General features: G+C 43.5%; 1 protein-coding gene across 6 annotated transcripts in view; it reads right to left on the reverse strand.

The window, feature by feature from the left end:
- Positions 1-22,862, reverse strand: part of GPM6B (glycoprotein M6B) — a 161,846-nt gene that overhangs the window by 14,363 nt on the left and 124,621 nt on the right. For 3 of the 6 annotated variants that reach the window (XM_058535454.1, XM_058535453.1, XM_058535455.1), the window contains exons 2-4: positions 22,276-22,395; positions 2,272-2,458; positions 308-464 (exon numbers count right to left, since the gene is read on the reverse strand). In XM_058535454.1, coding sequence (XP_058391437.1) covers positions 308-464; positions 2,272-2,458; positions 22,276-22,395 — 464 coding nt within the window. The remainder of the gene's footprint in view (positions 1-307; positions 465-2,271; positions 2,459-22,275; positions 22,396-22,862) is intronic. The other 3 variants (XM_058535457.1, XM_058535456.1, XM_058535458.1) reach the window with 1 other exon arrangement.

Here is a 22,862-nt window from a genome sequence, read left to right on the forward strand (position 1 = left end):
ATACTCAGAGACAAATGAAGGTGAGCATTGAGACAATATGAAAGTTATCTCCTTTCACAGTTGAAAAATCTTCAATACCCATTACCTATACATCGATAAGGGAAATGCTTGATTTAATACAACAAGCCATAGATTTTAATCTATTATCAATAATATGTTGAAGGTTTTTTCATATTCTTAACTCTAAATTGGTAAGAATAATATTTGCGTCAAGGACTCCACCTACCCTCAGTTAGCTCGTAGCTTCTACCCAATACAGAGAAATACATAGAGGTTGCATATCAGACAATCAGAGATCCGTACTCACCATTCCACTGATGCATCGGCCACAGGCGGTTGTTTTAAACTCCCCGTGCAGTTCTTTCACTGCACTTGTGGTGTAAAAGCCTTCTGCCAACAGAATGATCCCATACAAGAAGAAAAAGGAGGCAATTCCATAGATGACATACTGCATCAGCTGTATTCTAGGAAAAGGAAGAAGAGATCCTGAAAAGTTAAATTCACGGTGTGGTAAACAGATGTTTTCAGACTCTGGAGAGAGGATGTGAGGGTGATGTTCCTGTGACGTCTCCCGCCCAGCTGATGGCTCCAGCAGGCTCATGGGCATTCCCCACAGGCATCCCTGCCCACCCCACCGCAACCTAGGCCTTTCTTCCGAGGCAGGCCCACTGATAAAGTGGACAACCTTCCCCGACAAGGGAGAAGTTTCTTTGGTCGGGGCAGGGGCCCAGTTGTAATCCTTTACTACTTACTCAAGTCCTGTGCTGTGAAGGCTAGAATCCTCATTTTGCATGTAAGTAAACACAGGCTTTGAGGAGTTAAGTTACTCGTCCGAGGATACACAGTTAGTGGCAGAGCCAGCATTTGAACTCTGGTCCAATGGACAACACGTTCTTCTGCCATCCAAGTGCCTCCCAACCAGGCCCAGTGGTTCATGTTATTCTGATAGAACCCCTAAGTAAGCACTCAGGGCTTCTTTAAGGACTAACTTGGGCCGATGTTTTTTGCATTGAGATTCTCACTACACAAGTGATAATATGTCAAGTAGGTTTAAAATACAAAAGATAATTCACAACTAATTTTGTCCTATGAAAGCTGACAGACCCAGATGACTGTTCCTCAACCTTTGGATGCCCATTGGAACCAGCTGGGGAGCTTTAGAAAATACTGGTACCTGGGTCCTATCCCCAGAGATTATGACTTAATTAGTCTGGGGTGAAGCAAGGGCATAGGGATTTTTTAAAGATTCCTGGAAGTTGAGAGCCACTTATCAAGATCACTAGTGAATTAAATCAACACACCTTTCTGGGTTCAGTGGTGGTAAATATTTATTGGTCTTCTTGGCACATAGATGGCACTCAACGAGTGCCTCGTCCTCCTTGATGCTCCTTATAACCTTCCCCCACCCCTGCTTATTTCTTTGGATGTCATTTATGAACAGATAAAAAAAGAACACAACTCCCTAAGGACTCTTCCAACATGATTCCATTATTGTTCCCTAAAAATTCATTCATGCCTTTTTCGGTCTGGTAGAGAAATTTCTTACAATCACAAGATACCTAAACACTATGAAACTTTGGGAGTCAAGGAAAGAATAAGAAAACACTGAAACAAATGGAAAAAGGAGGAAATACATCAAGGAAGTAAATACACTGTTGCTGAGCTTGCACAGTTATGAGAATCTATGCATGGAGTTGTTGAGACTCCACTGAGGACCATTCCAGAATGGGAGGGCAGAGATTTCAGGCTAAACCCCCAAAACTTCTCCTTTTCTGCATTGGAGGATGCCCTGGGATTTGTTCTTCTGCCTGATGAATTCATGTCAAAGTGCTGCTCCTGTAGACGTAGAGTTGGGGTAAGGCCTCAGCAGGGTTCCTATCATTCCAGGGATGGCTATTTCCTGTGAGAACCCTGGAGGGAGTCTGTTACTTGGGAACCATGATAACTCTCTCTGGTGTGATCAACCTATCACCTTGCCACAGTCCCCCACATCCACGGCTACTGTGTGTGGAGTATGCTATGCGTGCACCTTGCCATTCCCAGGTGAGATCCCACCCCGGGGGCCAAACACCCACTGCATTCTTGGCCCTTTCTTTTTCCTTCTCTCGTGGACCTTTTTCTATCTGCGTACAGTGAGCTTTAATGAAAAGCATCAGTTTTCTGCCAGGAGAGCACACTGTAGTCTTTTTGAAAACATCATGGGGTGGTTTTTGAAAACATCATGGGGTGGTTGCACTTTAAATACATTTTTAAAGGGAAGCAGGTACTTACACCTCACTCAGCAAGGCATGGTCACTGGTGTTGGTGGAGAAGTGTTGCTCAAGAATCGCCACGGTCCCCGCAAGAGCCACATGCCCACAGCCACAGAACAAGGCGACCCCGGAGAAGCAGAGGATGGTGGCCACCAGAGAGGCGTAGGGGACTCCTCCCAGACACTTGATGCAGCATTCAAAGCAGCCTGGACCCAAAGGAGAGAAAATGCAGCTGTTATAGGCAAGGTGCCTCTGGTCTCCATGAACACCACACATTAGCAGAGAAGGCTCTACTTTTCTATCTTCCCTCTCATGCTCTATGGTTAATAGCTCAACATCCCAAGGGCCAGTGGGGTAGTTGTCATCATCTCACATTCTGTGGGTGAGGACGCTGGGGCTCCAAGAGGGAACGTAGCTTAATTTGCTCAGGGCGAATGGCAGAGCAGCCAACTGACAAATAGTTATGGAGTAAGTCACAATTCTAGAGCTTCCTGATTGACCCAGGGTGGAGAAAGGGGACCCCTGCTCAAGAAACAATGTGGAGCAATTATTCCACTAACAAAGTGAAAAGAGAGGACAGCAGTGAAGCCGCAGGTCCATGAAAAAATGCGACCGTCAAGCTCCCCCAACCTCAACCTTCTGGGGTTTCAAGTACCTCTATGTCTGTAGCAGCCAATGGCTTTCCCCGAGCCTTTGACCTCCTGGGCAACCAGAAGAATCAAATACAGTCATTATACTGTTGCTGTGTTCAGAAAAAAATCAACATGATCATTTTGGAAAGGTGATGGGTATTTTGGTCTCTAAAAGTACAAAGTCACCAAGATCCACTAAAGGTTCATTCATGTCAGTATCAGAAATTACCCCTCAACTTTTTAATAAAAATGTACCCCCAGCCTAGGCAGCACAAGCAGTTTATTCATAGTCCTCTTCCTCCTCCTCCTCCTCCCCCTTCCCGGCTTCCATCTGCCCTCTTCCCCGACACACACGTTCAGACTAAGAACCCAGAACTAGTGGGTGACATTTAAGTACTTGGAGAGGGAAAAAGAACAGAAGAAAAAAAAAAGGCAAAATGAGCATCCATGAAGTGAAATGAAGGAGAGAGAGCCACAATTCACTCTTCATCTTGAGAAGAGTAAGACCTCTATTCATTTTTAAAATAAACTTTTACTTGAGATGTCCATAAAGACCTTCCCAAGGGGCAGAGCCGGGTGACATTTTCAATTTGGAGACACTTCTGTTTCAGTCGAGCAGTGCTGGCCTCGGGATAACGTCAGTACCTGACCTCCCATCCCCGATCATATTATCTAGACCCTTAAGTAAATGGCTCATCAGGGAAATTGAACTCTGAATGCATTATGATGTTTAACTGCAATCAAGAGCAGTTCATTACTTCAAGGCAAGCACATTAAGCCAGCTCAATTTCTTTCCTCCAAATGGTCTTTACAGTAGACAGGGAATGACTACCCAGCATAAAACACTGGAGATAGGCTTTTCTATTTTGATGAACATTGCTTTCTAAACTAGCATTTGCTTAAACCAACCACAAGCGGTGACTGCAAACTCTCATTACCAGATTTCTCTTCAGTTCGCTGCAAAATAAAAAATGTCAGGGCCTCATAAGAAAGTGTGCTTCCTTTTATTTCAAAAGATGACCAGCTGTTTTCATGAAGACCAACCTCCCTGAAATGGATTTATGAAACTACATACAATGGGAACAAGTGCACAGTACAGTTCAAGTTCTCCAGCAAGTCAGTACCTTAAAGAGCTTCGGATACTTGAGATTTGTGAACAAGGATGATGGAGTTCAATCTTATTTTGTCATATGATTTTCTGGGGGCTGAAGTGAGAACAGTGCAACTAAAAGTCCATATTCTCTCCAGGCTCCCAAACCAAGAGAAACTAAAATCCCCGGCCTCGTTGTGTCCCATTATATAAAGATAAACTAGACCTGTGTGTGTCGTATCATTCACCACCTCCCCCATTCTCAGTCTCCGTGATGATGTTAGGAAGAAGATGAATGCCTGCTTCCCTGGCTAACAAAGTTATATCTGGTCCTTACCGGACAGAGATGTGTGGCCTTGAGACTGTGTCATCCAATATGGAAGCCACTAGCACAGGTGGCTATTTAAATTATTTAAAATTAAATAAAAAATTCCATTCCTCAGTTGCACTAGCCACATTTCACATGCTCAGTAGCCATATGTGCTAGTGGCTATCATATTGGACAGAGCAGATAAGGAACATTCTATCATCACAGAACACTGCTTTGAAAGATATATTTTGACTTGCCACATATTTGATTTTTTGTAACATGAGCTGAGTTATGAGTTTTACTTTAGATTTCATTAATTCAGTACCTTTTGAAGACCTACTGGGTGCTAAGCACTGTGCCTGGCACTGGAGATACAAATATGAAATAAGACGTCGTCTTTGCCTTCAAGGAGGTCAGTTTAATGCTGCAGGTAGATAAGTAACATAATTATTATAGTATAGCGTGATGAGGGCCAAGATATAGACTGCTGGAGAGCCAATGGATGGTGGGTGTGGGGAAGAAGGAGAGAGACAAGGACAGGAGGGAATATAATTCATATTGGAGAGGGGAAAGGAAAGCCTTTCTTTTTTTTTTTTTTGTGAGGAGATCAGTCCTGTGCTAACATCTGCCAATCCTCCTCTTTTTTTGCTGAGGAAGACTGGCCCTGGGCTAACATCCGTGCCCATCTTCCTCCACTTTATATGGGATGCCGCCACAGCATGGCTTTCCAAGCAGTGCGTTGGTGCGTGCCCGGGATCCAAACTGGCGAACCCCAGGCCGCCGGAGCAGAGCGCGCGCACTTAACTGCTTGCACCACTGGGCTGGCCCCAGGAAAGGCTTTCTACAGAAAGACCTGGTATGCAGGATACATAAACAGCTGACATGGTAACACTGATATATAATCTGAGAAAATACTCATCAATTTCTGAATATTTTTATTATATGTATATTTTAATAAACCCACAGGCTTTCTCATCATTTGGAGTTAAGGTTAGGTGTTACGGCGTAGCACACTTGCCATTTAACAATAGAACTCATCCTTCCAAAGCCACAGTTGCCACTTCAAAACAGTCTTTCGTCCAAAGGGTTATAGCATTCTGCTTCTTTCAAAGGAAATATCACAGCTGCTCCCTGGCTCAAAAAGACGAGCGGGGTTAGAAGAATGATGCTGTTCAGTCCCAAATTCACCACCAGATCAAGGCTCAAGTTTCCCGGCTATTTGTATCTCTTAAGGACTCCATATGTCCCATGCTGTGGGTCTAGTTTTATAACAGCAGGGAAAACCAGGGACTCAAGGATTTGGGGGATCCCTTCAATGAATCAGACTCTCTCAGCAGATGCCAATGCTCTCATGTTTTCAGCAGATGATTTTATTTGTGGCTACAGGAACTCTGGCTCCTGTAGAACAGAAGTCACCATATTGGTTATCGTTGGTCCACACGCACAGATAAAACTCTTCTAGACCCTGCCAGCCATTGTGAATACAAGCTTGTGGAATACAACATGGGAGAAATTTATAGGAACTAATACAGCTGGATGCAGAGCTTAGTCTAGCTTGGTTGACCAGTTACCTGCAGGGCTCAAATTGCATGTGTGGTGGATATTCAACCATCTATTTATGGTACCTTCTATGTCAATCTAGAAGTTATCTCTATCCACGGTGTGTAAGATATCTTTGAACACTGGGTAATTTGGTCATAGGCCACACACTTATCCCAGAGAAACCAAAACTGCTACAAAAAGTTAATAAGAAAAACCTAAAGATGTTTTCTAAATATGGATATCAGCAGTGTTAGTGTCCTCACATTAACAGCATTTCTGACTCGAAAAACATGTAAGTAGGTATGTGGCAGAGGTGGTGGAGGCCACGATGATGATGTGTCTTCAGGCCGGCCTCACAGGTGTGCAATCTGTGCAGTCTCATGGGGCCCTGTGCTTGGTTTAATGCTCTGCTATTGCCATCTTGAAATTCTTAATAATTTTTGAACAAGGGTATCTGAATTTTCATTTTGCACTGGGCCTGCAAATTATGGAGCCAGTCCTGGGTGTACTTATGTGGGAGGAAGCAGGAGGGGTTCTTTTTACTTTATATGTCCACAGTGCATTCTATTTCATTTCACAGTGTTAGAAATACAACCTAGAAATGCAGACATCACCTTGCCTACCATATCATCCCGAGTACAGCGGCCATTAAACTCTATATAAAGGGACTAGCCATGTCCTAGAATTAATGATTTCCCCTTCACTGTGAAAGGGAATAGCAATTACCCACTACAGTATCCATCACAGAGTCAACGCTGAAAGTTCTCCTAAACCAGAAATCAGCAAACTATAGCCCATATTTTTGTAAATAAAGTTTTATTGAAACACAGCTTACACCCACTCATTTACAAATTGTGACAATTTTTGCCTTACAATGACAGAGTTGCGTAGCTGTGACAGAGAGCGTATGGCTTACAAAGCCTGAAATATTTACTATTTACAGAAAAAGTTTGCAGACCCGTATCCAGAAGCACTGATATTCATAGTGTGGTCCCAGGATCTGCAGCATCAGCATCATCTATGATCGTATTAAAAATGCAAGTTCTTGGTTCCCACACCAGAATAACTGAATCAGAAACTCGGTGGGGGGGGGGGTGGACTCAGTAATCTGTGTTTTCTCAAGCCCTTCGGGTAATTCTCACATAGGCTCAAATTTGAGAACTGCTATTCTAAAGAATCATGCAAGCTCTTCACTGTGTCAGTTCCACCTGCTTTCTTCTATTACCAGCCAAATTCCACCACAATTAAAATCTAACTCCACAAAACGATTCCTGGCTTCTGGCCAAGACGGAGTAACAGGCACCTAATTTATTCTCCTGCTTGAAACAACTAAACAACAGGACAAAACATACGAAACAATGGTTTTCAAGATATGAGACATCAGGCTATGAAGAACCATTAACCACGGCTAATGAGTTCATTATTAAAATAAATACTCAACAGAACCAAAGAATTAGATGACTTAGAGTTAGATGACCTGTAACTCATTTCAAAGAAGCAGTCAGCATAGGTTCATCTGAAGGCCCAACTCAGCCCTCACTCAAAACAAGAGAAATCCTTCCCCATCACCCTGCAGTTATCATCATCTCGGGTATTGGGGTCTCTTAAAGGCCTCGTGCAATTGAAGCTGTCAGTTAAGCAGAGTAACAGATATGGGTGAGGATGACAGCATTGGGAGCAAGGGAGCAGCCGTCCATTCATTCATTCCACTTCATTCAGTTAGTGAATATTCAGTGCTCACCAAATGTCTTTGATGTCCCAAGCACTGGGCTGGGCACTGGGGACTCGATGGGGAGCTAAGATAGGTGTGGTCTACATGCTAATGGAGTTTATGTCTATGGAAGAGACAGACATTAACCAAATTCCGAGGGCGGGGGTGGCCAGGACGGCTTCTGGAGCTTAAATATGAAGAATGAATTTGAGTTCATTAGGTAAAGGGAGAGAAGGATGGGCTAGGGAGGGTGTTCCAGGAAACAGGAACAGCATGAACAAAAGCTCTATGGTGGAAAAGAGCAGGGTGCTTTCCAGGGCGTGAAAGACGCTAGAACACAGAGAGTACACAGTGAGGGTGGGACAGGGAGGCAGGAGGGCTCTCTCAGAGCTAGACCACTCAAGGCTTTCTAGGCTGCCTTAAGGACTCTGGACTTTATCCTCAGAAACATGTGAAGCCATTGAGCATTTGTAACCCCGGGGAACAGACGGGTTGTATAAGATCACTCCGGCTGATGTGCTGGGAACAAAGGGGATGTGGAGATGAGGAGGAGCTCATTGCAATGCTTCAGGCAAAAGGTGACAGGAGCTTGGACCCGGGCAAAGGCAGTGGAAGTGGAAGAAACGGATGGGTCTGGGAGATGTTTAAGATGTCAAATGGGCACAACTTGGTGTGGGTTTGATGGTGGGGTTGGGGATGGATCCTAAATGTCTGGATGGATGTTGTGTTTTGCCCTGAGTTACAGTTGACCAGAAGAGGACTAGGCGTTGAGAACAAAGATGATGAGTTCAGTTTTAGACATGATGAGTTCAGTTTTAGACATGATGAGTTTGAGGTGACTGGATGTCATCTTAAGGGAGGATTTCTGGTAGGTGATTGGATATGTGGGTCTGTAGGTCAGAAGAGCTAAAGTTGGATGCTGTCAGCTTGGACAGCAACGAAAACTTTCAGAGGTCAAGAAAAGATGGACCATTTTGCAGTGGAGAGTGCTTCAGACCCTTTGCTTTGCAAACTGTGGTCCTTGGACAAGCCGCATCAGCTTCAGCAGGGAGCTTGGGGAAAATGCAGATTCTTGGGCCCCACCCCCGACCAGCTGAATCGGAATCTGCATTTTACCAAGCCCCAACAAGGTGACTTGTGTGCGCATGAAAGTTTGAGAAGCCCACTTTGAGTCAACAGTTCCATCTTCCCATTCTCAGGTGTGGCGTTCTGAGTGCGTTGGGAGTGCCTGCTTTTGTGTTCAGCTGTGATTGGTGTTTTCTCCCTATGACGTGCCCTGCTGGGCTTGGCCAAAACACTCCAGCCACTTGCAAATCAAATGGCAAGTTTCGGGGGCCGCAATGAAGAAAAACAAAATGTTCCAAGTGGTTCAGCTGTCTTGAAAAGAGTACAACTAGAGTGCTTTTCCTGAGCCAAGCAAGTACCGGTAACCTCAGAATTTTTCACAAAGATGCTTTAGTGCCATACCATTGAGGGGTCCGAGAACACAGGTATGTAGTCACTTGACAAAGTGGACTTCCCCCCCATCCCCCACTCATGGTGCTGAGTGTGTCTTACAGACAGAGGAAGTGGATCTGTGATTCAGGCTGTCCCTAGCATGAGAAGTCACAGGCAAGGCTGATGTTTTTAAATACAGAGGAGGTGCCAAGGACCAGCAGAGCACCACACTGTTACAAGTTTATGCCAGCTAAGGAAGATCAATGCTTTTCTTGGATACTCCTGTAAATCTACAGCCGAGTTTTCCCGAGCTTCAAAGCAACAATGACAACGTTGGTTAACATGAACCAGAAAAGGCAAGGAAAGCATTTTTTTGATGACTGTGATCTACTCATGTAAAAAAAAAAAAAAAATCAATGCTAGGCTTTCTAGCACATTTTACTAGTAATTCTCATTACCTCTCACCAAACCCCAAAAACCTCTGTTAGTTTAATAATGTCTTAAGCCTTCATTTAGCTCGTCTCTGTGGTTAAAGAGAATTTTAGGTTTTGATTCGCACAAAAACTCCAGTGTGCATTAAGACAGTTTAAATATAAACCACACAGTAGGGAGAAAAACTACGCATCAACGCCTCTAACTCTCAATGGCCATTTGTCTCCAGCATCTCTAGAACCTTTTGTGCAGAACAACAGAATAAAACACGTTTTGTCCTCGGGCCTGTGGATGGCCGTTGCCATGGCTGTGAGTTCATAACGGCCCAGTGATTTGCCCCAAGTTGTCTGTGATCCTGGCTGCAGATTTAATGCTGCCTCAGAAGGAGGGCCAGCAGGAACAAGGGCTCGGATTCTTCCCCGGGAATGAATGTCACACACACACACCCCCTCTATGCCCGGCCTTCCTTGCTACTTTACTGATTCCTAGTGAGCCACAAAATTAAAAAGAAAAGGAGAAGTAACCAAGGTTTGCAACTTTCAAACAACCAGCAACAGGAAAATAGAGGCGAAGAGAATCTTACTCAAGAGAAGCAAAAGTGAATGTCAGCCAGCAGCGGCCTCCCCGATTCTGAAATGGCCTAGGCAGCAGTTCTCAACAGGGGGTGACTGTGTCCCCCAGGGGACATTCAGCAATGTCTGGGGATATTTTGCGTTGTCACAACTAGGGGAGGGGGTGCTACCGGCTTTTGTAAGTAGAGGCCAGGGATGCTGCTAAACATCCTACAGTGCACAGGACAGCGCAACAGTTATCTGACCCCAAATGTCAACATCCTCCAAGGTGGAGAATCCCTGAGATAGCATCAACAAAAAGACTCTCCATTGTTTAGATCAGTGGTTTTCAACTGGGGACCATTTCACCCCCTAGGGAACATTTGGCATGTGTGGAGACATTGTCAGTCATCACGACTTGGAGGGCACTACTGGCATGTAGTAGGCAGAAGCCAGGCATGCTGCTAACCTCCTACAGTGTACAGGATGGCTCCACCAGAGAATGATGAGACGCAACATGTCAACGGTACCAAAGGTGAGAAACTCCGCTCTAAGGTTACAACGTACAATCGTGGTCTGAGACCCCCGGCGTTACTGCTCAATTCTCCAATTAAAAAAAAAAACTTAAAATAAACTTGACTTTGTTTAAAAAATATTATAGAGAGGTTCTCAAATTTTGCTGCATGTTAGAATTATCTAGAAAGCATTTGAAAGCTCTGACGCCTAAACTTTATCCCAGACCAATTAAGTCAGAATTCCTGAGGGTGGGACTCAGCAATTAGAGGTTTTGCCTTTTTTTTAAAAAAAAAAAGCTCCCCAGGCGATTTCAACAAGCACCTAAGCTGGAGGAGAGTGTTACAGAGCAGGGGTCAGCAAACTGTGGCCCACGGCCAAACTCCCAAACTCAGTTCTCCATCTGGCCTGCGAACTTAGAATGTTTTTTTACATTTCTAAATGATCAAAAAAAATAAAGCTCAAAGAATAATAATATTTCATGACACATGAAAAGTATAGAAAATTCAAATTGCTGTGTCCACAAATAAAGTTTTATTGGCACACAGCCACTCTCCTTCGTTTATGTACTGTGTGGGGCTATTTTCAAGCTACAAAGGCAGAATTGAGTAGTTGCCACAGATATTTACCATCTGGCCCTTTACAGGAAAAGTTTGCAGATCCCTGTTCAAAGAGCAGTGGTTCTCAAACTTTAATGCACAGATAAATCCAACTGGGGGATCTTGTTCAAATGCAGAGTCAGCTGTTTAGGCAGGTCCGCAGAGAGGCCTGTGCTTCTGCCTTTCTTACCAGCTCCCAGGTAGGTGATTCTATTCGGAGTCCACCGGCCCCACACTGAGCCACAAGGGCAGAAAACTGGGGTCCTCAAAAGGGGGGCTTGTGCAGCCAGGGAGACCTGTGACTCTTTCAGGAGGTCTGTGAGGCCAAAACTCTTGTTGTAATAGCGCTCAGATGTTATTGACTTTTTCCACTGTGCTGACATTTGCACAGATGGCTCAGCACGAATCAGGCAGTGGCACCAAAGGGTACTAATCAGCACTGTGTTCTCCCCCACCATGCGCTCACGGTTATGAACATAAATCAAAATCAAACACAGTTTCACTCAGAAACGTCCTTGACCCAGTAAAAAGTCATTAACTTGTTCAGTCTCAACCCCTGACTATACACCTTTTGGATATTCTGAGACGAAATGGGAAGGGTGCATGAAGCCCTTGTGCTGTGTACCAAAGGAAGATGGTAGTCTGGAGAACAGTTCTTGTGTGATTGAGTTACGAGCTGAACTAGCACCTTCTTTCGTGGAACACCGTTTTTTCTTGAAAGAATGACTGACAAGCTCTAGTTATTAAGACTTGGGTATCCGGCAGAAATTTCCTCAAAAACGATCCAAGTGAGCTTGTCACTTCAATTGATAGGATCTGTTGTCAATCAATTTTGGAAAACTTGTATCTGCCATAGTGAAAGTGCCAGCTTCCCAATACTTACAAGACTTGATGAAATTGCTGGTGATATTAACAAATGTGACTTTTTTGATGTGGTATAATAAGATGTGTCAATATTTGGAAGATCTGCACAACTCAGAGAACCAATATTTTCCAAATGACCAATGTGCGATGTTTACAAAATCATTCTTGAATGCAGTGCAAGAAAGTGCGAGAAGGAGCAACAGATTTTAATGGAACAGAGCACAAAAAGTTCATTGATATGGTTTCAGATTCTACATCACAAATAATCTTTAAGAAACCACCACTTGTTGAATTTGGGTGTATTATCAAGGAAGAGTTCCACAAATATATGAAAAGGCCATTAAAATACTCCTCCCTTCTCCAACTACATATCTGTGCGAGACCGAGTTCTCTTCATGTACTTCAACCAAAACTAGATAGCGCAAGATGCCTCTGAATGAATGTAGAGGCAGATGTAAGAATCCAGCTGTCTAATATTAAGCCAGATATTCAGGAGGTTTGTAAAAATGTAAAACAGTATTACTCTTCTCACTAAAGTTTTATTTTGTTTTGGAAAATAGTTATCTTTCCTAAACATTATTTATGTTAACATGTAATGGGTTTATTGTTATTTTAAATAAGTTTATTATTTAATAATTTCTCAGTTATAATTTCTAATACAGAAAATATTCATAGACATAACCCACATGAGCAAAAGCTTTTTGGGGTCTTCAATTATTTTTAAGAGTGTAAAGGGACCTAACACCCAGAAGTCTGTGAACCACTAGTGTAACACCTTAAGAATGTATCATGAAGTCAATGGATAGGAGGGCTTCCTGTTAAAGAGCTAAGTGAGAAATCACTTAAATGATAGCTAAGTTGCTTCTCAGTTCTCTCTTGACCTTCTTAGAGTCGTTGACATAAAAGTTCAACTATGTCGTGCTAAGAATGCTGAAACTATTTTTAATGATATAAAGGGAATTGCTTTCCAGCAGATCCTTTTAAAAGCCTGTCCTAAAATCTATTAAGTAAGAAATTTTCATTTTTGTGGCACTTTGTGAAAATCTTAAAATAGATTAGCCTCTAACATTTGCAATATGGCACGAGCAATAGAAGATAAGCAATTATATAAAAGTAAAGATACGTTCACATGCTGAGAATAAACAAATTCAAGAAACAGACACTTGTTAGGCTCTTCCTTGGCCTTTTGTGGGAACTGGCTTTGGTTTTCCTATAGATCACATGTGTGCTCTTAGCCTAAGGAAGTGGGGGAGCCAAGAATCAGGGAAACCGATGGTGAGTAGGGGAAGCTAGCTCTAAGTTCAGACGGCACCGCTTTTAAGAGCTTGGAGATCTGTACGGTGTTCAAGAAATCTGAGAACTATCTGCAACATTAAGCTTTAGCAGCACTCAACCTCCTTGATCATCTGGGCAACAGTGTCTGTGCTTTCTTGGATTCCACTGAATTCAATGAGTAGCTGTTGAACTGCTGCTATATGCAAGGCACCGTGCTGGGGGCTGCAGGGGCTTGGTTTGCCCTCCCCTCGTTGACACTTTGGAATGCGGTGAGGAACAGAAACACATAAGAAACCACTGAAGTAGAATAAAAAGAGAGGTGACTCAGGGACATAGGGAGTGAGGCAGGGACAGGTCTCCTTGGTCTAGTATGGGGAGCTAAGGAAAGGGTGTGTGGGTGGCAGTAGTGTAGACAGGCGTTGCAGAACAGAAGGATCCCATGGTTAGGACAGATGGAAAAGCATGAGGGAAGGAGAGCAGGCCCAACATAGGGAGCAGCACATGGGGAGGGCTCAGGGTGTGGCCGGGTTTATGGAGGACACCAGGGCAGTGGCCGGGGAGAAGCCTGAAAGGCAGGTGGGCCCCCCCTGTGGGAGGCCTCCAAGCCAGCCTGAAGCCCTGTGTGCTTCATTTTGCAGGCAGTGGGGAGAGAGGGAAGGTTTGCGAGCAGGCGAGTGACATGATCCGAGGTATGCTTTTAAGAGATTAATCTGGCACTGGTGTGTAGGCTGGATTGGAGTGGGTGCAAACCAAACTCTTCCACTGTAGGTGGCAGCAGAATGGGTCTTTCTGAGTTTTATTCAAAGGGTGCAGGGCATATTCAATGGAGGCAGGAAGGATGAAAATCGGACAAAGCTTGGAGCTATTAAGCAGTAAATATCACACAACATATTACAGAAATGGCTTAGTGAGAAATGGTGAGAGAATTAATGTGAACAAATCTTCATAAGGGCCATTCTAGAAAATATAAACTAATCCAGAGAGACAGAAAGCAAATCAGGAGGGTAGCTGAGGGGGGCGGGCTTACAAAGGGGCCAGGGAAACTCTGGGATTGATGGACACATCACCATCTTGCTGCTGGTGCTGGTTTTGTGGGCACATATGTATGTCAAAACTTATCAAACAGGCCGCTTTAAATATATGCAGTTTATGCATGTCAATTATACCTCAAAAAAAGTTTAAAAAAACCCTGCTTCTTAAGTTGGGTTTTTACAAAAGACACCAGTCATTTTAAAAGGTTGCAAATCCCTTTTGATAACTAAGGATTAGCAGCAAAAGGCAGGAGCCACATCAACCTGAGTGGGGTGGGCTGGGGGACATATCCTGGGTTGCAGAGCTGCTGGCTCCCCCTATTTGGTGACAGGAAAGTGAAGGCATTATTGTCACTAAGGAGAGAAGACAGTGCTGGAAACAAAGGATGTGTTTCCTCTACGTACACAGTAGTGGTGGTCAAACTTTAGTGGGCATCTGAATTGCCTAGGGAGCTTACTAAAACCTACGAAATTCCTGAGACCCACCCCAACGAGGGAGGGTGGGGCCTGGGAATCTGAATGTTTAACCAGCATCCTTGGTGATTCTGATTCAGGGCATCAGAGGCCCATACTTTGAAAAATCACTTAAAGAAATGACCCTCAATATTACACTTAATAAACTATAAATGATCTTTTACATATCACAGAAAATAAAACTTGCTAAAGTACACTGAATGGAATAATAGATGAAAACAGCTCCATGACATCCATTTAACAGAACTTGGTTTATTATGGGAACACTCAAAGAAGGACCTGAAAGAGACCAGAGGGCTGAGCTTTCAGAAAGAGCCAAGGGACTCTCTGAAGAAGGGCTGAGCTTTAGTCTAAAGCCTGTGAACAATTTTGAAATGTTTATACAGCTTGTGGTAGGCAGTCTTCTAAGACACCCCCAATGATTCCTGCCTCCTGATATTCACACCCTTGTATAATTCCCCCTCCCTAATTGTGGGCTGGATCTAGTGACTTGCTTCCCTGATTAGGTTTCAAAAGACTATGACTTCTGTCTTGTTAGCACTCTCTCTTGCTGGCATATTTTCTTACCTACTCACTTGCTCTCTCTCGTGAAGCCAGCTGCCGTGTCATGAGGGAGCTATGAGAAAGCCCACATGGCAAAGAATCAAGGGAGGTCTTGGGCCAACATCTAAAACTTTGCTAGCCACTCAGTTTCCTACAATCTTCTCCATCCAAGATCCCTCACCCTCTTCCCTTAGCAGTTCCTTGCATACTGTTGTACTGAGGGCCCAGACTCCTAATCTACAGAGACTGAGATTATAATCTTAGTTAAGAAAATAGCACCTCATTGTAACATCTTTGGTAAAGTATCCTTTCAGTTCAAATACCTTTCTGAAGAACAACATAAACTTGAAATTCAAAGGCAACTTGTATACAACTTTACTGTCAAGATGCCCAAAGCCAGATCACTCCATCCTTAGCAGACCGTGCTACTGAATTTGAGGCAAACTCCTCTTGATGTTTTAATATTGTCATTGCATCTTGGTGTATGAAAAAAATGCAAAAGATTCTATTGTAGAGCTACAGGCAAACACTGGAGCTGAGGCTGTGAATTAGTATCTATTGTTGCATAACAAATTGATCTTAAACTTAGTGGCTAGAAACAACAACATATATTATCTTGGTTGCCTACCATAAGTAGATTGAATTTGCAACGTGTGCTAAAAATGCAATTGCTCTAAGGTAGGGGTTGGCAATTTTTTTTCTGTAAAGGGCCAGACAGCAAATAGTTTTGCTTTGTAGGGCATGGAGTTGCAGCCACTCGATTCTGTTGCTGTGGTAGGAAAACAGCCACAGACAATTTGTAAGTGAATGGGTGTGGCTGGTTCTAATAAAACTTTATTTACAAGAACGTGGTGGCTGGCATCACCAGCCTGGGCTAAGTCAAGTCCTCACCGGAATCTCTATGAGCTCCACTTGTTACCACTGGGAAAGAGCACATGAGTGTAAACAGGGTTGCTTTCAGATCAGGGAAAGGCGCATTTTGATCCCATTACTTCTCCTACCAGCCTGACATTTCACCACTAGAGTTATTCCTCGGGGTGGAAGCATTGTCCATGGAAGTTCCCAGATAAAACGCAAGCATGATGATCTTTAGAGAAAGCCTCACCCCACCTAAATGACTCTCTGACACCCAGAGCCTTCTGTTTAGTACAAAGGCCATTTGATATAAGTTTTGATAGACATGGAAACACACGGGGTTGTGTGTGTGGCTTATTTGTGAGTGAACAGGGACACCCAAAAGGACACAGCCTGAGGAGGTGGGGAGACTCTAGCCTCTAGCAGTAGACTTCAGCTACTTCCCAACTACTTCACAGTATCTCCAGTTAGCTCTAAGGGTGACTAAAGATTTCAAAACAAAATTAATTTTAATTCACTCTAGCAGAAAACATATAACACATGAGTTATCATAAAGGAAGCGAAGACCAGATATCACTGTTTCTAAAAGACTGAGAATCACTGCTTTGAATAATCCAAGTTGGTGTCACTAAAACCAGAGTCGCGCCTGATAGAAAGTTCCAGATCAACACTCAATACTGATCGATTTGCTTTTATCTCTGCTTTCTTTGTTTGCCTACTCTGAGCTGAGGAACAGACACAAGACCAAGAGGCAAAGGGAGGTCTGTATGTCACAGACACAGTCAGCCCTGGTTCCACAATCAAGTGCAAATCACATACTAACAGTACAGCTGATAAAAAATTGAATGTTTGTAAACAATCAAGAAATTATATATATGGCTGATAACAGTCTTTGGTAAATAAGCTTTAAAAGAGTTAACTGCTCTATATGGCACATTTTTTGTGAAAACTGCAGGTGACTTGAAAAAGTTGATCCATAGCAGGAAAAAAAAAATGCAAAGAACTCGAAAAAAAACCTCAGAAACGTTATAGCATGAACCTGAGCTACAAAACGCTTGCATTGTGTCCACCGTTAACCTCCATTTAACCTGAAACACCTTGAGTAACTGGAAGCCGTCAGACAGACTCAGAGCTTCCCCTGGCTTAAGCTGCGCAAACGAAGAAAGCTTCTCCAACCAGACTCCAGGGAAGAGAGAGGCCTCGCCATCAGAGCCCACACAGCAAGATCAGACTGTTGGTTATAGTTGACACCCAACCACAGACGGAGGCTCAATGATGCACGCAACAAGATTAAGAGTTTGTTTCCCCTTGAAATACATTTCAAGTGTTGTCAGAAAAGACCTCAAACTTAGTGGCCTTACAACCTTAGGTTAGGAAAGAGTGACACTCAAGAACAATAACAAAAATCCAACAGCATTTCCCAGGACCCTTATATCCACAGGTGTCACTCTTTAAAGTGGGTCCATGAGAGAGAAGTCCCAGGCTCAGCCTAACAGGGGCCAGAGGGATAAAGGCAGAAGATCTCAGGGGGCCCGCCTTCTCAGGTCACATCTGGACAGACACACAGAACCGAAGAGTGTGACCTGAGTCACAGTAGCAACAAGCGAGATATGCTTGCTTGTCCCTCCCTCCAGGTCCATGCCTGGCTGCTGGGGCATCAGTTCTTGGCAATGGAAACCCCAACACAGGCGCTGGCTGCTCAACTCGCAACTAAACACCAGCATTCCCCCATGCTCTCCCGACACCCTCCATTGTAGTCCATCTGTGAGAAGTCTCTCTGGACTTCTGGAATCATCTACGGCCATCTTAACCCAAGCATCAGAGCAATTTGGATTTGGGAGATGGGCAGAGGGGAAAATGGCGACTGGTGAAGGGGGTAGTTTTTCAACTCATCTGTCAGATTGAATGCTGAACTATAGACTTACCAGTGTATGAATAGTCACTCTTGGTCCATTAGCTTATAGCCTATATTAAGTAACAGCATCTTGCATGTCATTGGATTATATTAAGGAACGTGATGAGGGACAATTGAGAATTTCTTCCAAGCTCCCATCAACTACTTTCTCCTTGCCCTCTCTTTGCTACAAAGAAACAAACCTTTCCCACTTTCACTGCCCCTCCCCCACTCTCCTTCACCAAGATTTTAAACAAAGGAATAAGAGGGGGCATGCTTTCAGACAAGTAGATAAGAGAATCAAAGGTCACTGTCCTTGAAACTAACCAGGACTCAGCGCATTACTGACTGGCAATTCATTAGTGACTGGCAACTCTTATACACGCCTCTCCACAAATAGAGAGGGAAAAAAGAATGAATGCCTTAAGCAATTCTCTGTCTTTTCCAGAGGTAAGCGATTTCTAGATCTCTTGAGGGTAAATTTACTTCTTCAATTCCTTCTGTCTTCTCCCTTCTTGCTCTGGATCTTCCTCTAAATTAGCCCTTCTCAAACTTCAATGTGCATAGGAACCATCTGGAAATCTTATTAAAATGCAGATTCTGATTCAGCAGGTCTGGGGTGGGGCCTGAGACTCTGCACGTCCACAGACCACACTTGCAATAGAGGATCTCAATTCTCTTAGACTATACTCTGAAGCCTGTGTAATACAATCTACAGTAGCCTGAAGTATTCCCTACATGTTAAGCACAGTATTCCATTGAACACAGATGCAGCACTAACTATTCCATCTTTCACTACTGTCACCATCTCAGACCTCCATCTCAGGCCTAGGCCCCCAAAGGCAGCATCGCATGGGGTTGCCCACGTGGCCACCCATCCTTTGATTTTCTGTAGGCCTAGAGAAGACACGGATATTACCTGGCCAAAGTTAAAAAATGAAAAAACAGGAAAAGAAAAAAGAAACAGATGGTAGAGGCTTATCTACCCAAATCCTAAAAATGTAATTCTACCGGGACGTTACTCCAAAAAAGAAAAACATGAAAAAATCAAGGCAAAGGAAACTGGAACTGCCTTGACTTTCCCAGTGGGGAATAAGGAAATTGGGGGGGTGGGAGGAGGTGGTCTCTGCTATAACAACTGAGACGGAGAGGCATTTTCCTTTGCAAAGATCTCCTGGTCAGCCTGTATCAAAACCTCTTTTCCCCCTTCCCCCCACTGGAAAGAAATTGAGAACTCTGCAAAAAAAAAAAAAGACACAAGAGCCATATGGAATTCTCTATTTTTTCCTTCGCACCATCTGGTTTGGGATCTAAGTACAGAATGGCAACTGCATTGATTTAGGAGCCAACAAAATCTTGACGCAACTGGGAAGGCAATAATACGGCAGAGTCTGGTGCCCTCACTCCGGGGCCTGCGCTGTATTCTTTAAACTATCCTATGCAAGGTCTCTGCGGCTGGTTCCAGACACAAATGGCCCCAATGCGTGTGCCATGGAGGCATACTTCTTCCAATGATTTCAGTCAATGCACACAGAAAGTTCAAACTACGTGTGGGTAGCGGCCATTTCAGGATCTGGGAAGATGATTCTATTAATCAAATTCAGTGATTTCATTTCTCCCCCTCAGACAAGAACCTGCTCGATCATGGAATTCTCACGTGAAATATCACCAGCAACCCGATACTATTAGAGTTCTACAATTTCGCATCACGCCGTTCCAAAATTCCAAAAACTCTGAAAACTAAGGATTCTTTTTTTTCGTCTAGCTCTTCTGGCAGCAAAACCTGTTCTGATGTGAAATTACTTGGTTCCAAAACCCGATCTGAATGGACAAGAGTAACGCGCTGGATTTGTGGGAGCCCCCACCTTGCTGCTGGTATCGTGAAGCACACGGTGTGTGCACCATGTTACTTTTCAAAAACCCAAACCCTTCTGAATTCTGAAACAAATTGGGCCCCAAAAGTTGCGGAAAAGAAATTGGAGCCTTGCATTTTTCCTCTCAGCTGCCGCTGCTGCTTAGAACGCCCACATTCCGCTGTTCGGCTGTAGGGTCAAAGCACATGAGTCTTACCCCAATGCTCTTCCAGGCAACTGCTCAACCAGCGGACAAAACTCATCAAGAGCAACTGATAGAGAGTTTTCCCCTAATAAGATATTGATGTGTACTCTTTACCACTATCCAGGAAAGACACTTAGTCTTTTTCTTGATTTCCAACCGGCCTGGTGTCTTCCAACGCATTCTTAAAATGAAGGCCATTCTCTCTCAAGTAGTAGTTTCTGATAACTTGGGGACCTTCTTGTCATGTTAACAAATACTCTTCTCTCTCTCTCTCTCTGCCATTGAATTGTGATATCTAATGGTGCTTTTTTTGTTTGTTTTTTTTAAAAACAGCTTTATCGAGATATAGTCTACATATAAAATTCACCTGTTTTAAGTGTACAATTCAATGGTTTTGAGTAAATTTATGGAGTTGTGCAACCATTACCACAATCTAATTTTAAAACATTTCCATCACTCCAACAAAGATCTCTTGTACCCATTAGCAGTCACTCTCCATTTCCCCCTCCTCCCAGCCTCTGGCCAGCACTAATCTACTTTCTGTCTCTATGGATTTGCCAATTCTGGAAATTTAATATAGATGGAATCATACAATATTTGGTCTCTTGTGTCTGGCTTCTTTTATTCAGCATAATGTTTTTGAGATTCATCCATATCGTAGTATATATCAGCATTTCCTTCCTTTTTATTGCTGAATAGTATTCCATTGTATGGATATATCATGTCTAATGGCAATTTTTTTTTTTTGTCAGAAAGATCGGCCCTGAGCTAACATCTGCTAATCCTCCTCTTTTTGCTGAGGAAGATTGGCCGTGGGCTAACATCCGTGCCCATCTTCCTCCACTTTATATGGGACGCCGCCACAGCATGGCTTGCCAAGCAGTGCGTTGGTGCACGCCTGGGATCCAAACCGGCAAAGCCCGGGCCGCCGCAGTGGAGCGCGCGCACTTAATCGCTTGTGCCACCGGGCTGGCCCCCTCTAATGGCAATTTTTAAATAAAGATTCCAGAACCCTCTTCATTCTTTAAAGGATCTATGAGAACAAATGTCTGATGTCACATCTTGCTCATTTTTTCTCACCGGCACAGCACAGGCACACACAGAGTTGGTGCCTAATAGCCATACGTCAAGTGAAGGAATGCATAATTCAAGATGTAGAACTAAATACAAAATCAGATTTCATGTTAATTAACCTGAAGCCACAATTTAGGTTTTAAAAGAAAAAGTTTTGTAAAATTAATTACAGGTGTTATGACTGTAATTCAATGGGTGCCTTACATTGTACCTCAGGATTGCTCTTTCTCGAGTTGTAGGTTCTACGCTATCATTTCTGATTTATTCCTGAAAAAGTAAGCAACTGTTTGGGAGAAATGATGCTATGGGTTCACTCAAAATCATAGCAATAATTTAAGCCTGTTGTGTTTATTTGACCCACCATCATCCGTTTATATCCACATTTTAAGTAACTTGAGGTCACTGAGTTTCAGCTAATTGAACTGAGTAGTAAGACACGTGTCAACTTGGGGAATGTGGAGGACGGATGTTCATATTGCTCAGCATTCTCGCTCTTCTGGGTCCCCAAACCGGCTGATGCACATTTCACCCAGACCCAGCACTTAGCAGTTCTGAGAGACAGTGTTCCTCATGAGCAAGGAAACTGGAAATCAGACCCAACAGATCTACCTGATGGGATCATGTACACAGTTATCCAATCCCCATTTCATGGGCTTTGATTTTTCCTTCTCAAAGGCAATGACTGATGTTAAATCAGAGTGGTGCTGGGAAGACATTTGGGGACACTCATGGTACTCTTGGAGCCAAGGCTCCTTGAGTGTCCTGGCCTAGTTCTTGGTCCCATGGAGGACATGTGCGACTTCCCACCCCCCCATTATTGGTTCAGACATTGGAAATTTCATGGTTAACCCAAAGGCATATCTCATTGTACACTGCTCCCTTTGAGAAGAAGAGGTAAGGGTGAGGAAAAGGAGAGCAGGCAGAAGAAAGAGGTGAAAGATGGGGTGGAATGGAGAGAAGGAGAGAAAAAGAAAGATGATTTAAAAAATTTTAAAGGGCCAATTCCACCCACGCCCCTGTGAACAAATTAACGCATCAAGCAAAACAGAAAATATCACCAAACTGAAAGAGCCTTTACAAATAATATTAAAGATAACAGTTGACTTGCTATTAGAATTCACCCCGAGGCTGTATTTACCTGGACTGCTCAAGGGGCTAGCCCTGTCCCCCAGGGTTGGCACAGGATGGTACTGGTGGTTCTTTGAGCCTGGGTACATCCAGTGGTACCTGCCAATTTCCATTTCAGCTCTGCTGTTCACTGCCAATTTCAGGTGGCAAAGAGTCAGTGTCTCTATCTCCAGCAAAGATTCTATATCAGCATTTTTATTTATTCTTTTACCATCAAGTTAAAGGAAATGGGAAGGTTAAAAAATATGCTATTGAAATGCAACCTGTCAGTACCATCTTATCAACTCAGCATGATAAATTGAGAATGTTGGAGTCTCCTCCTCCATGTTTGAACTTAAGTTTACAAAAGTCACCAAAATTTTCTTTTCTTTCCTTATTTTCTCCATTCCCCTCTCCCCCCTTAGAATGCTCATTTTGGGCAGATTATAATGAAAATCTGGCTTCTCACAATAATATTTTTCTGTTTATTTCATTTTCAGACCCACAGAGCACCATAATTACTGCAGCTACAGAATCCAGGCTCATTCTCCATAATGGTACCCAGTCCCAGCCTTCAAAATCTATCAACTAACCCCATGGTCTGCTGAATCTTGGATG

This window comes from Diceros bicornis, chromosome X, assembly GCF_020826845.1.
Source record: "Diceros bicornis minor isolate mBicDic1 chromosome X, mDicBic1.mat.cur, whole genome shotgun sequence".
In the NCBI taxonomy this organism is placed as follows: Eukaryota; Metazoa; Chordata; class Mammalia; order Perissodactyla; family Rhinocerotidae; genus Diceros; species Diceros bicornis.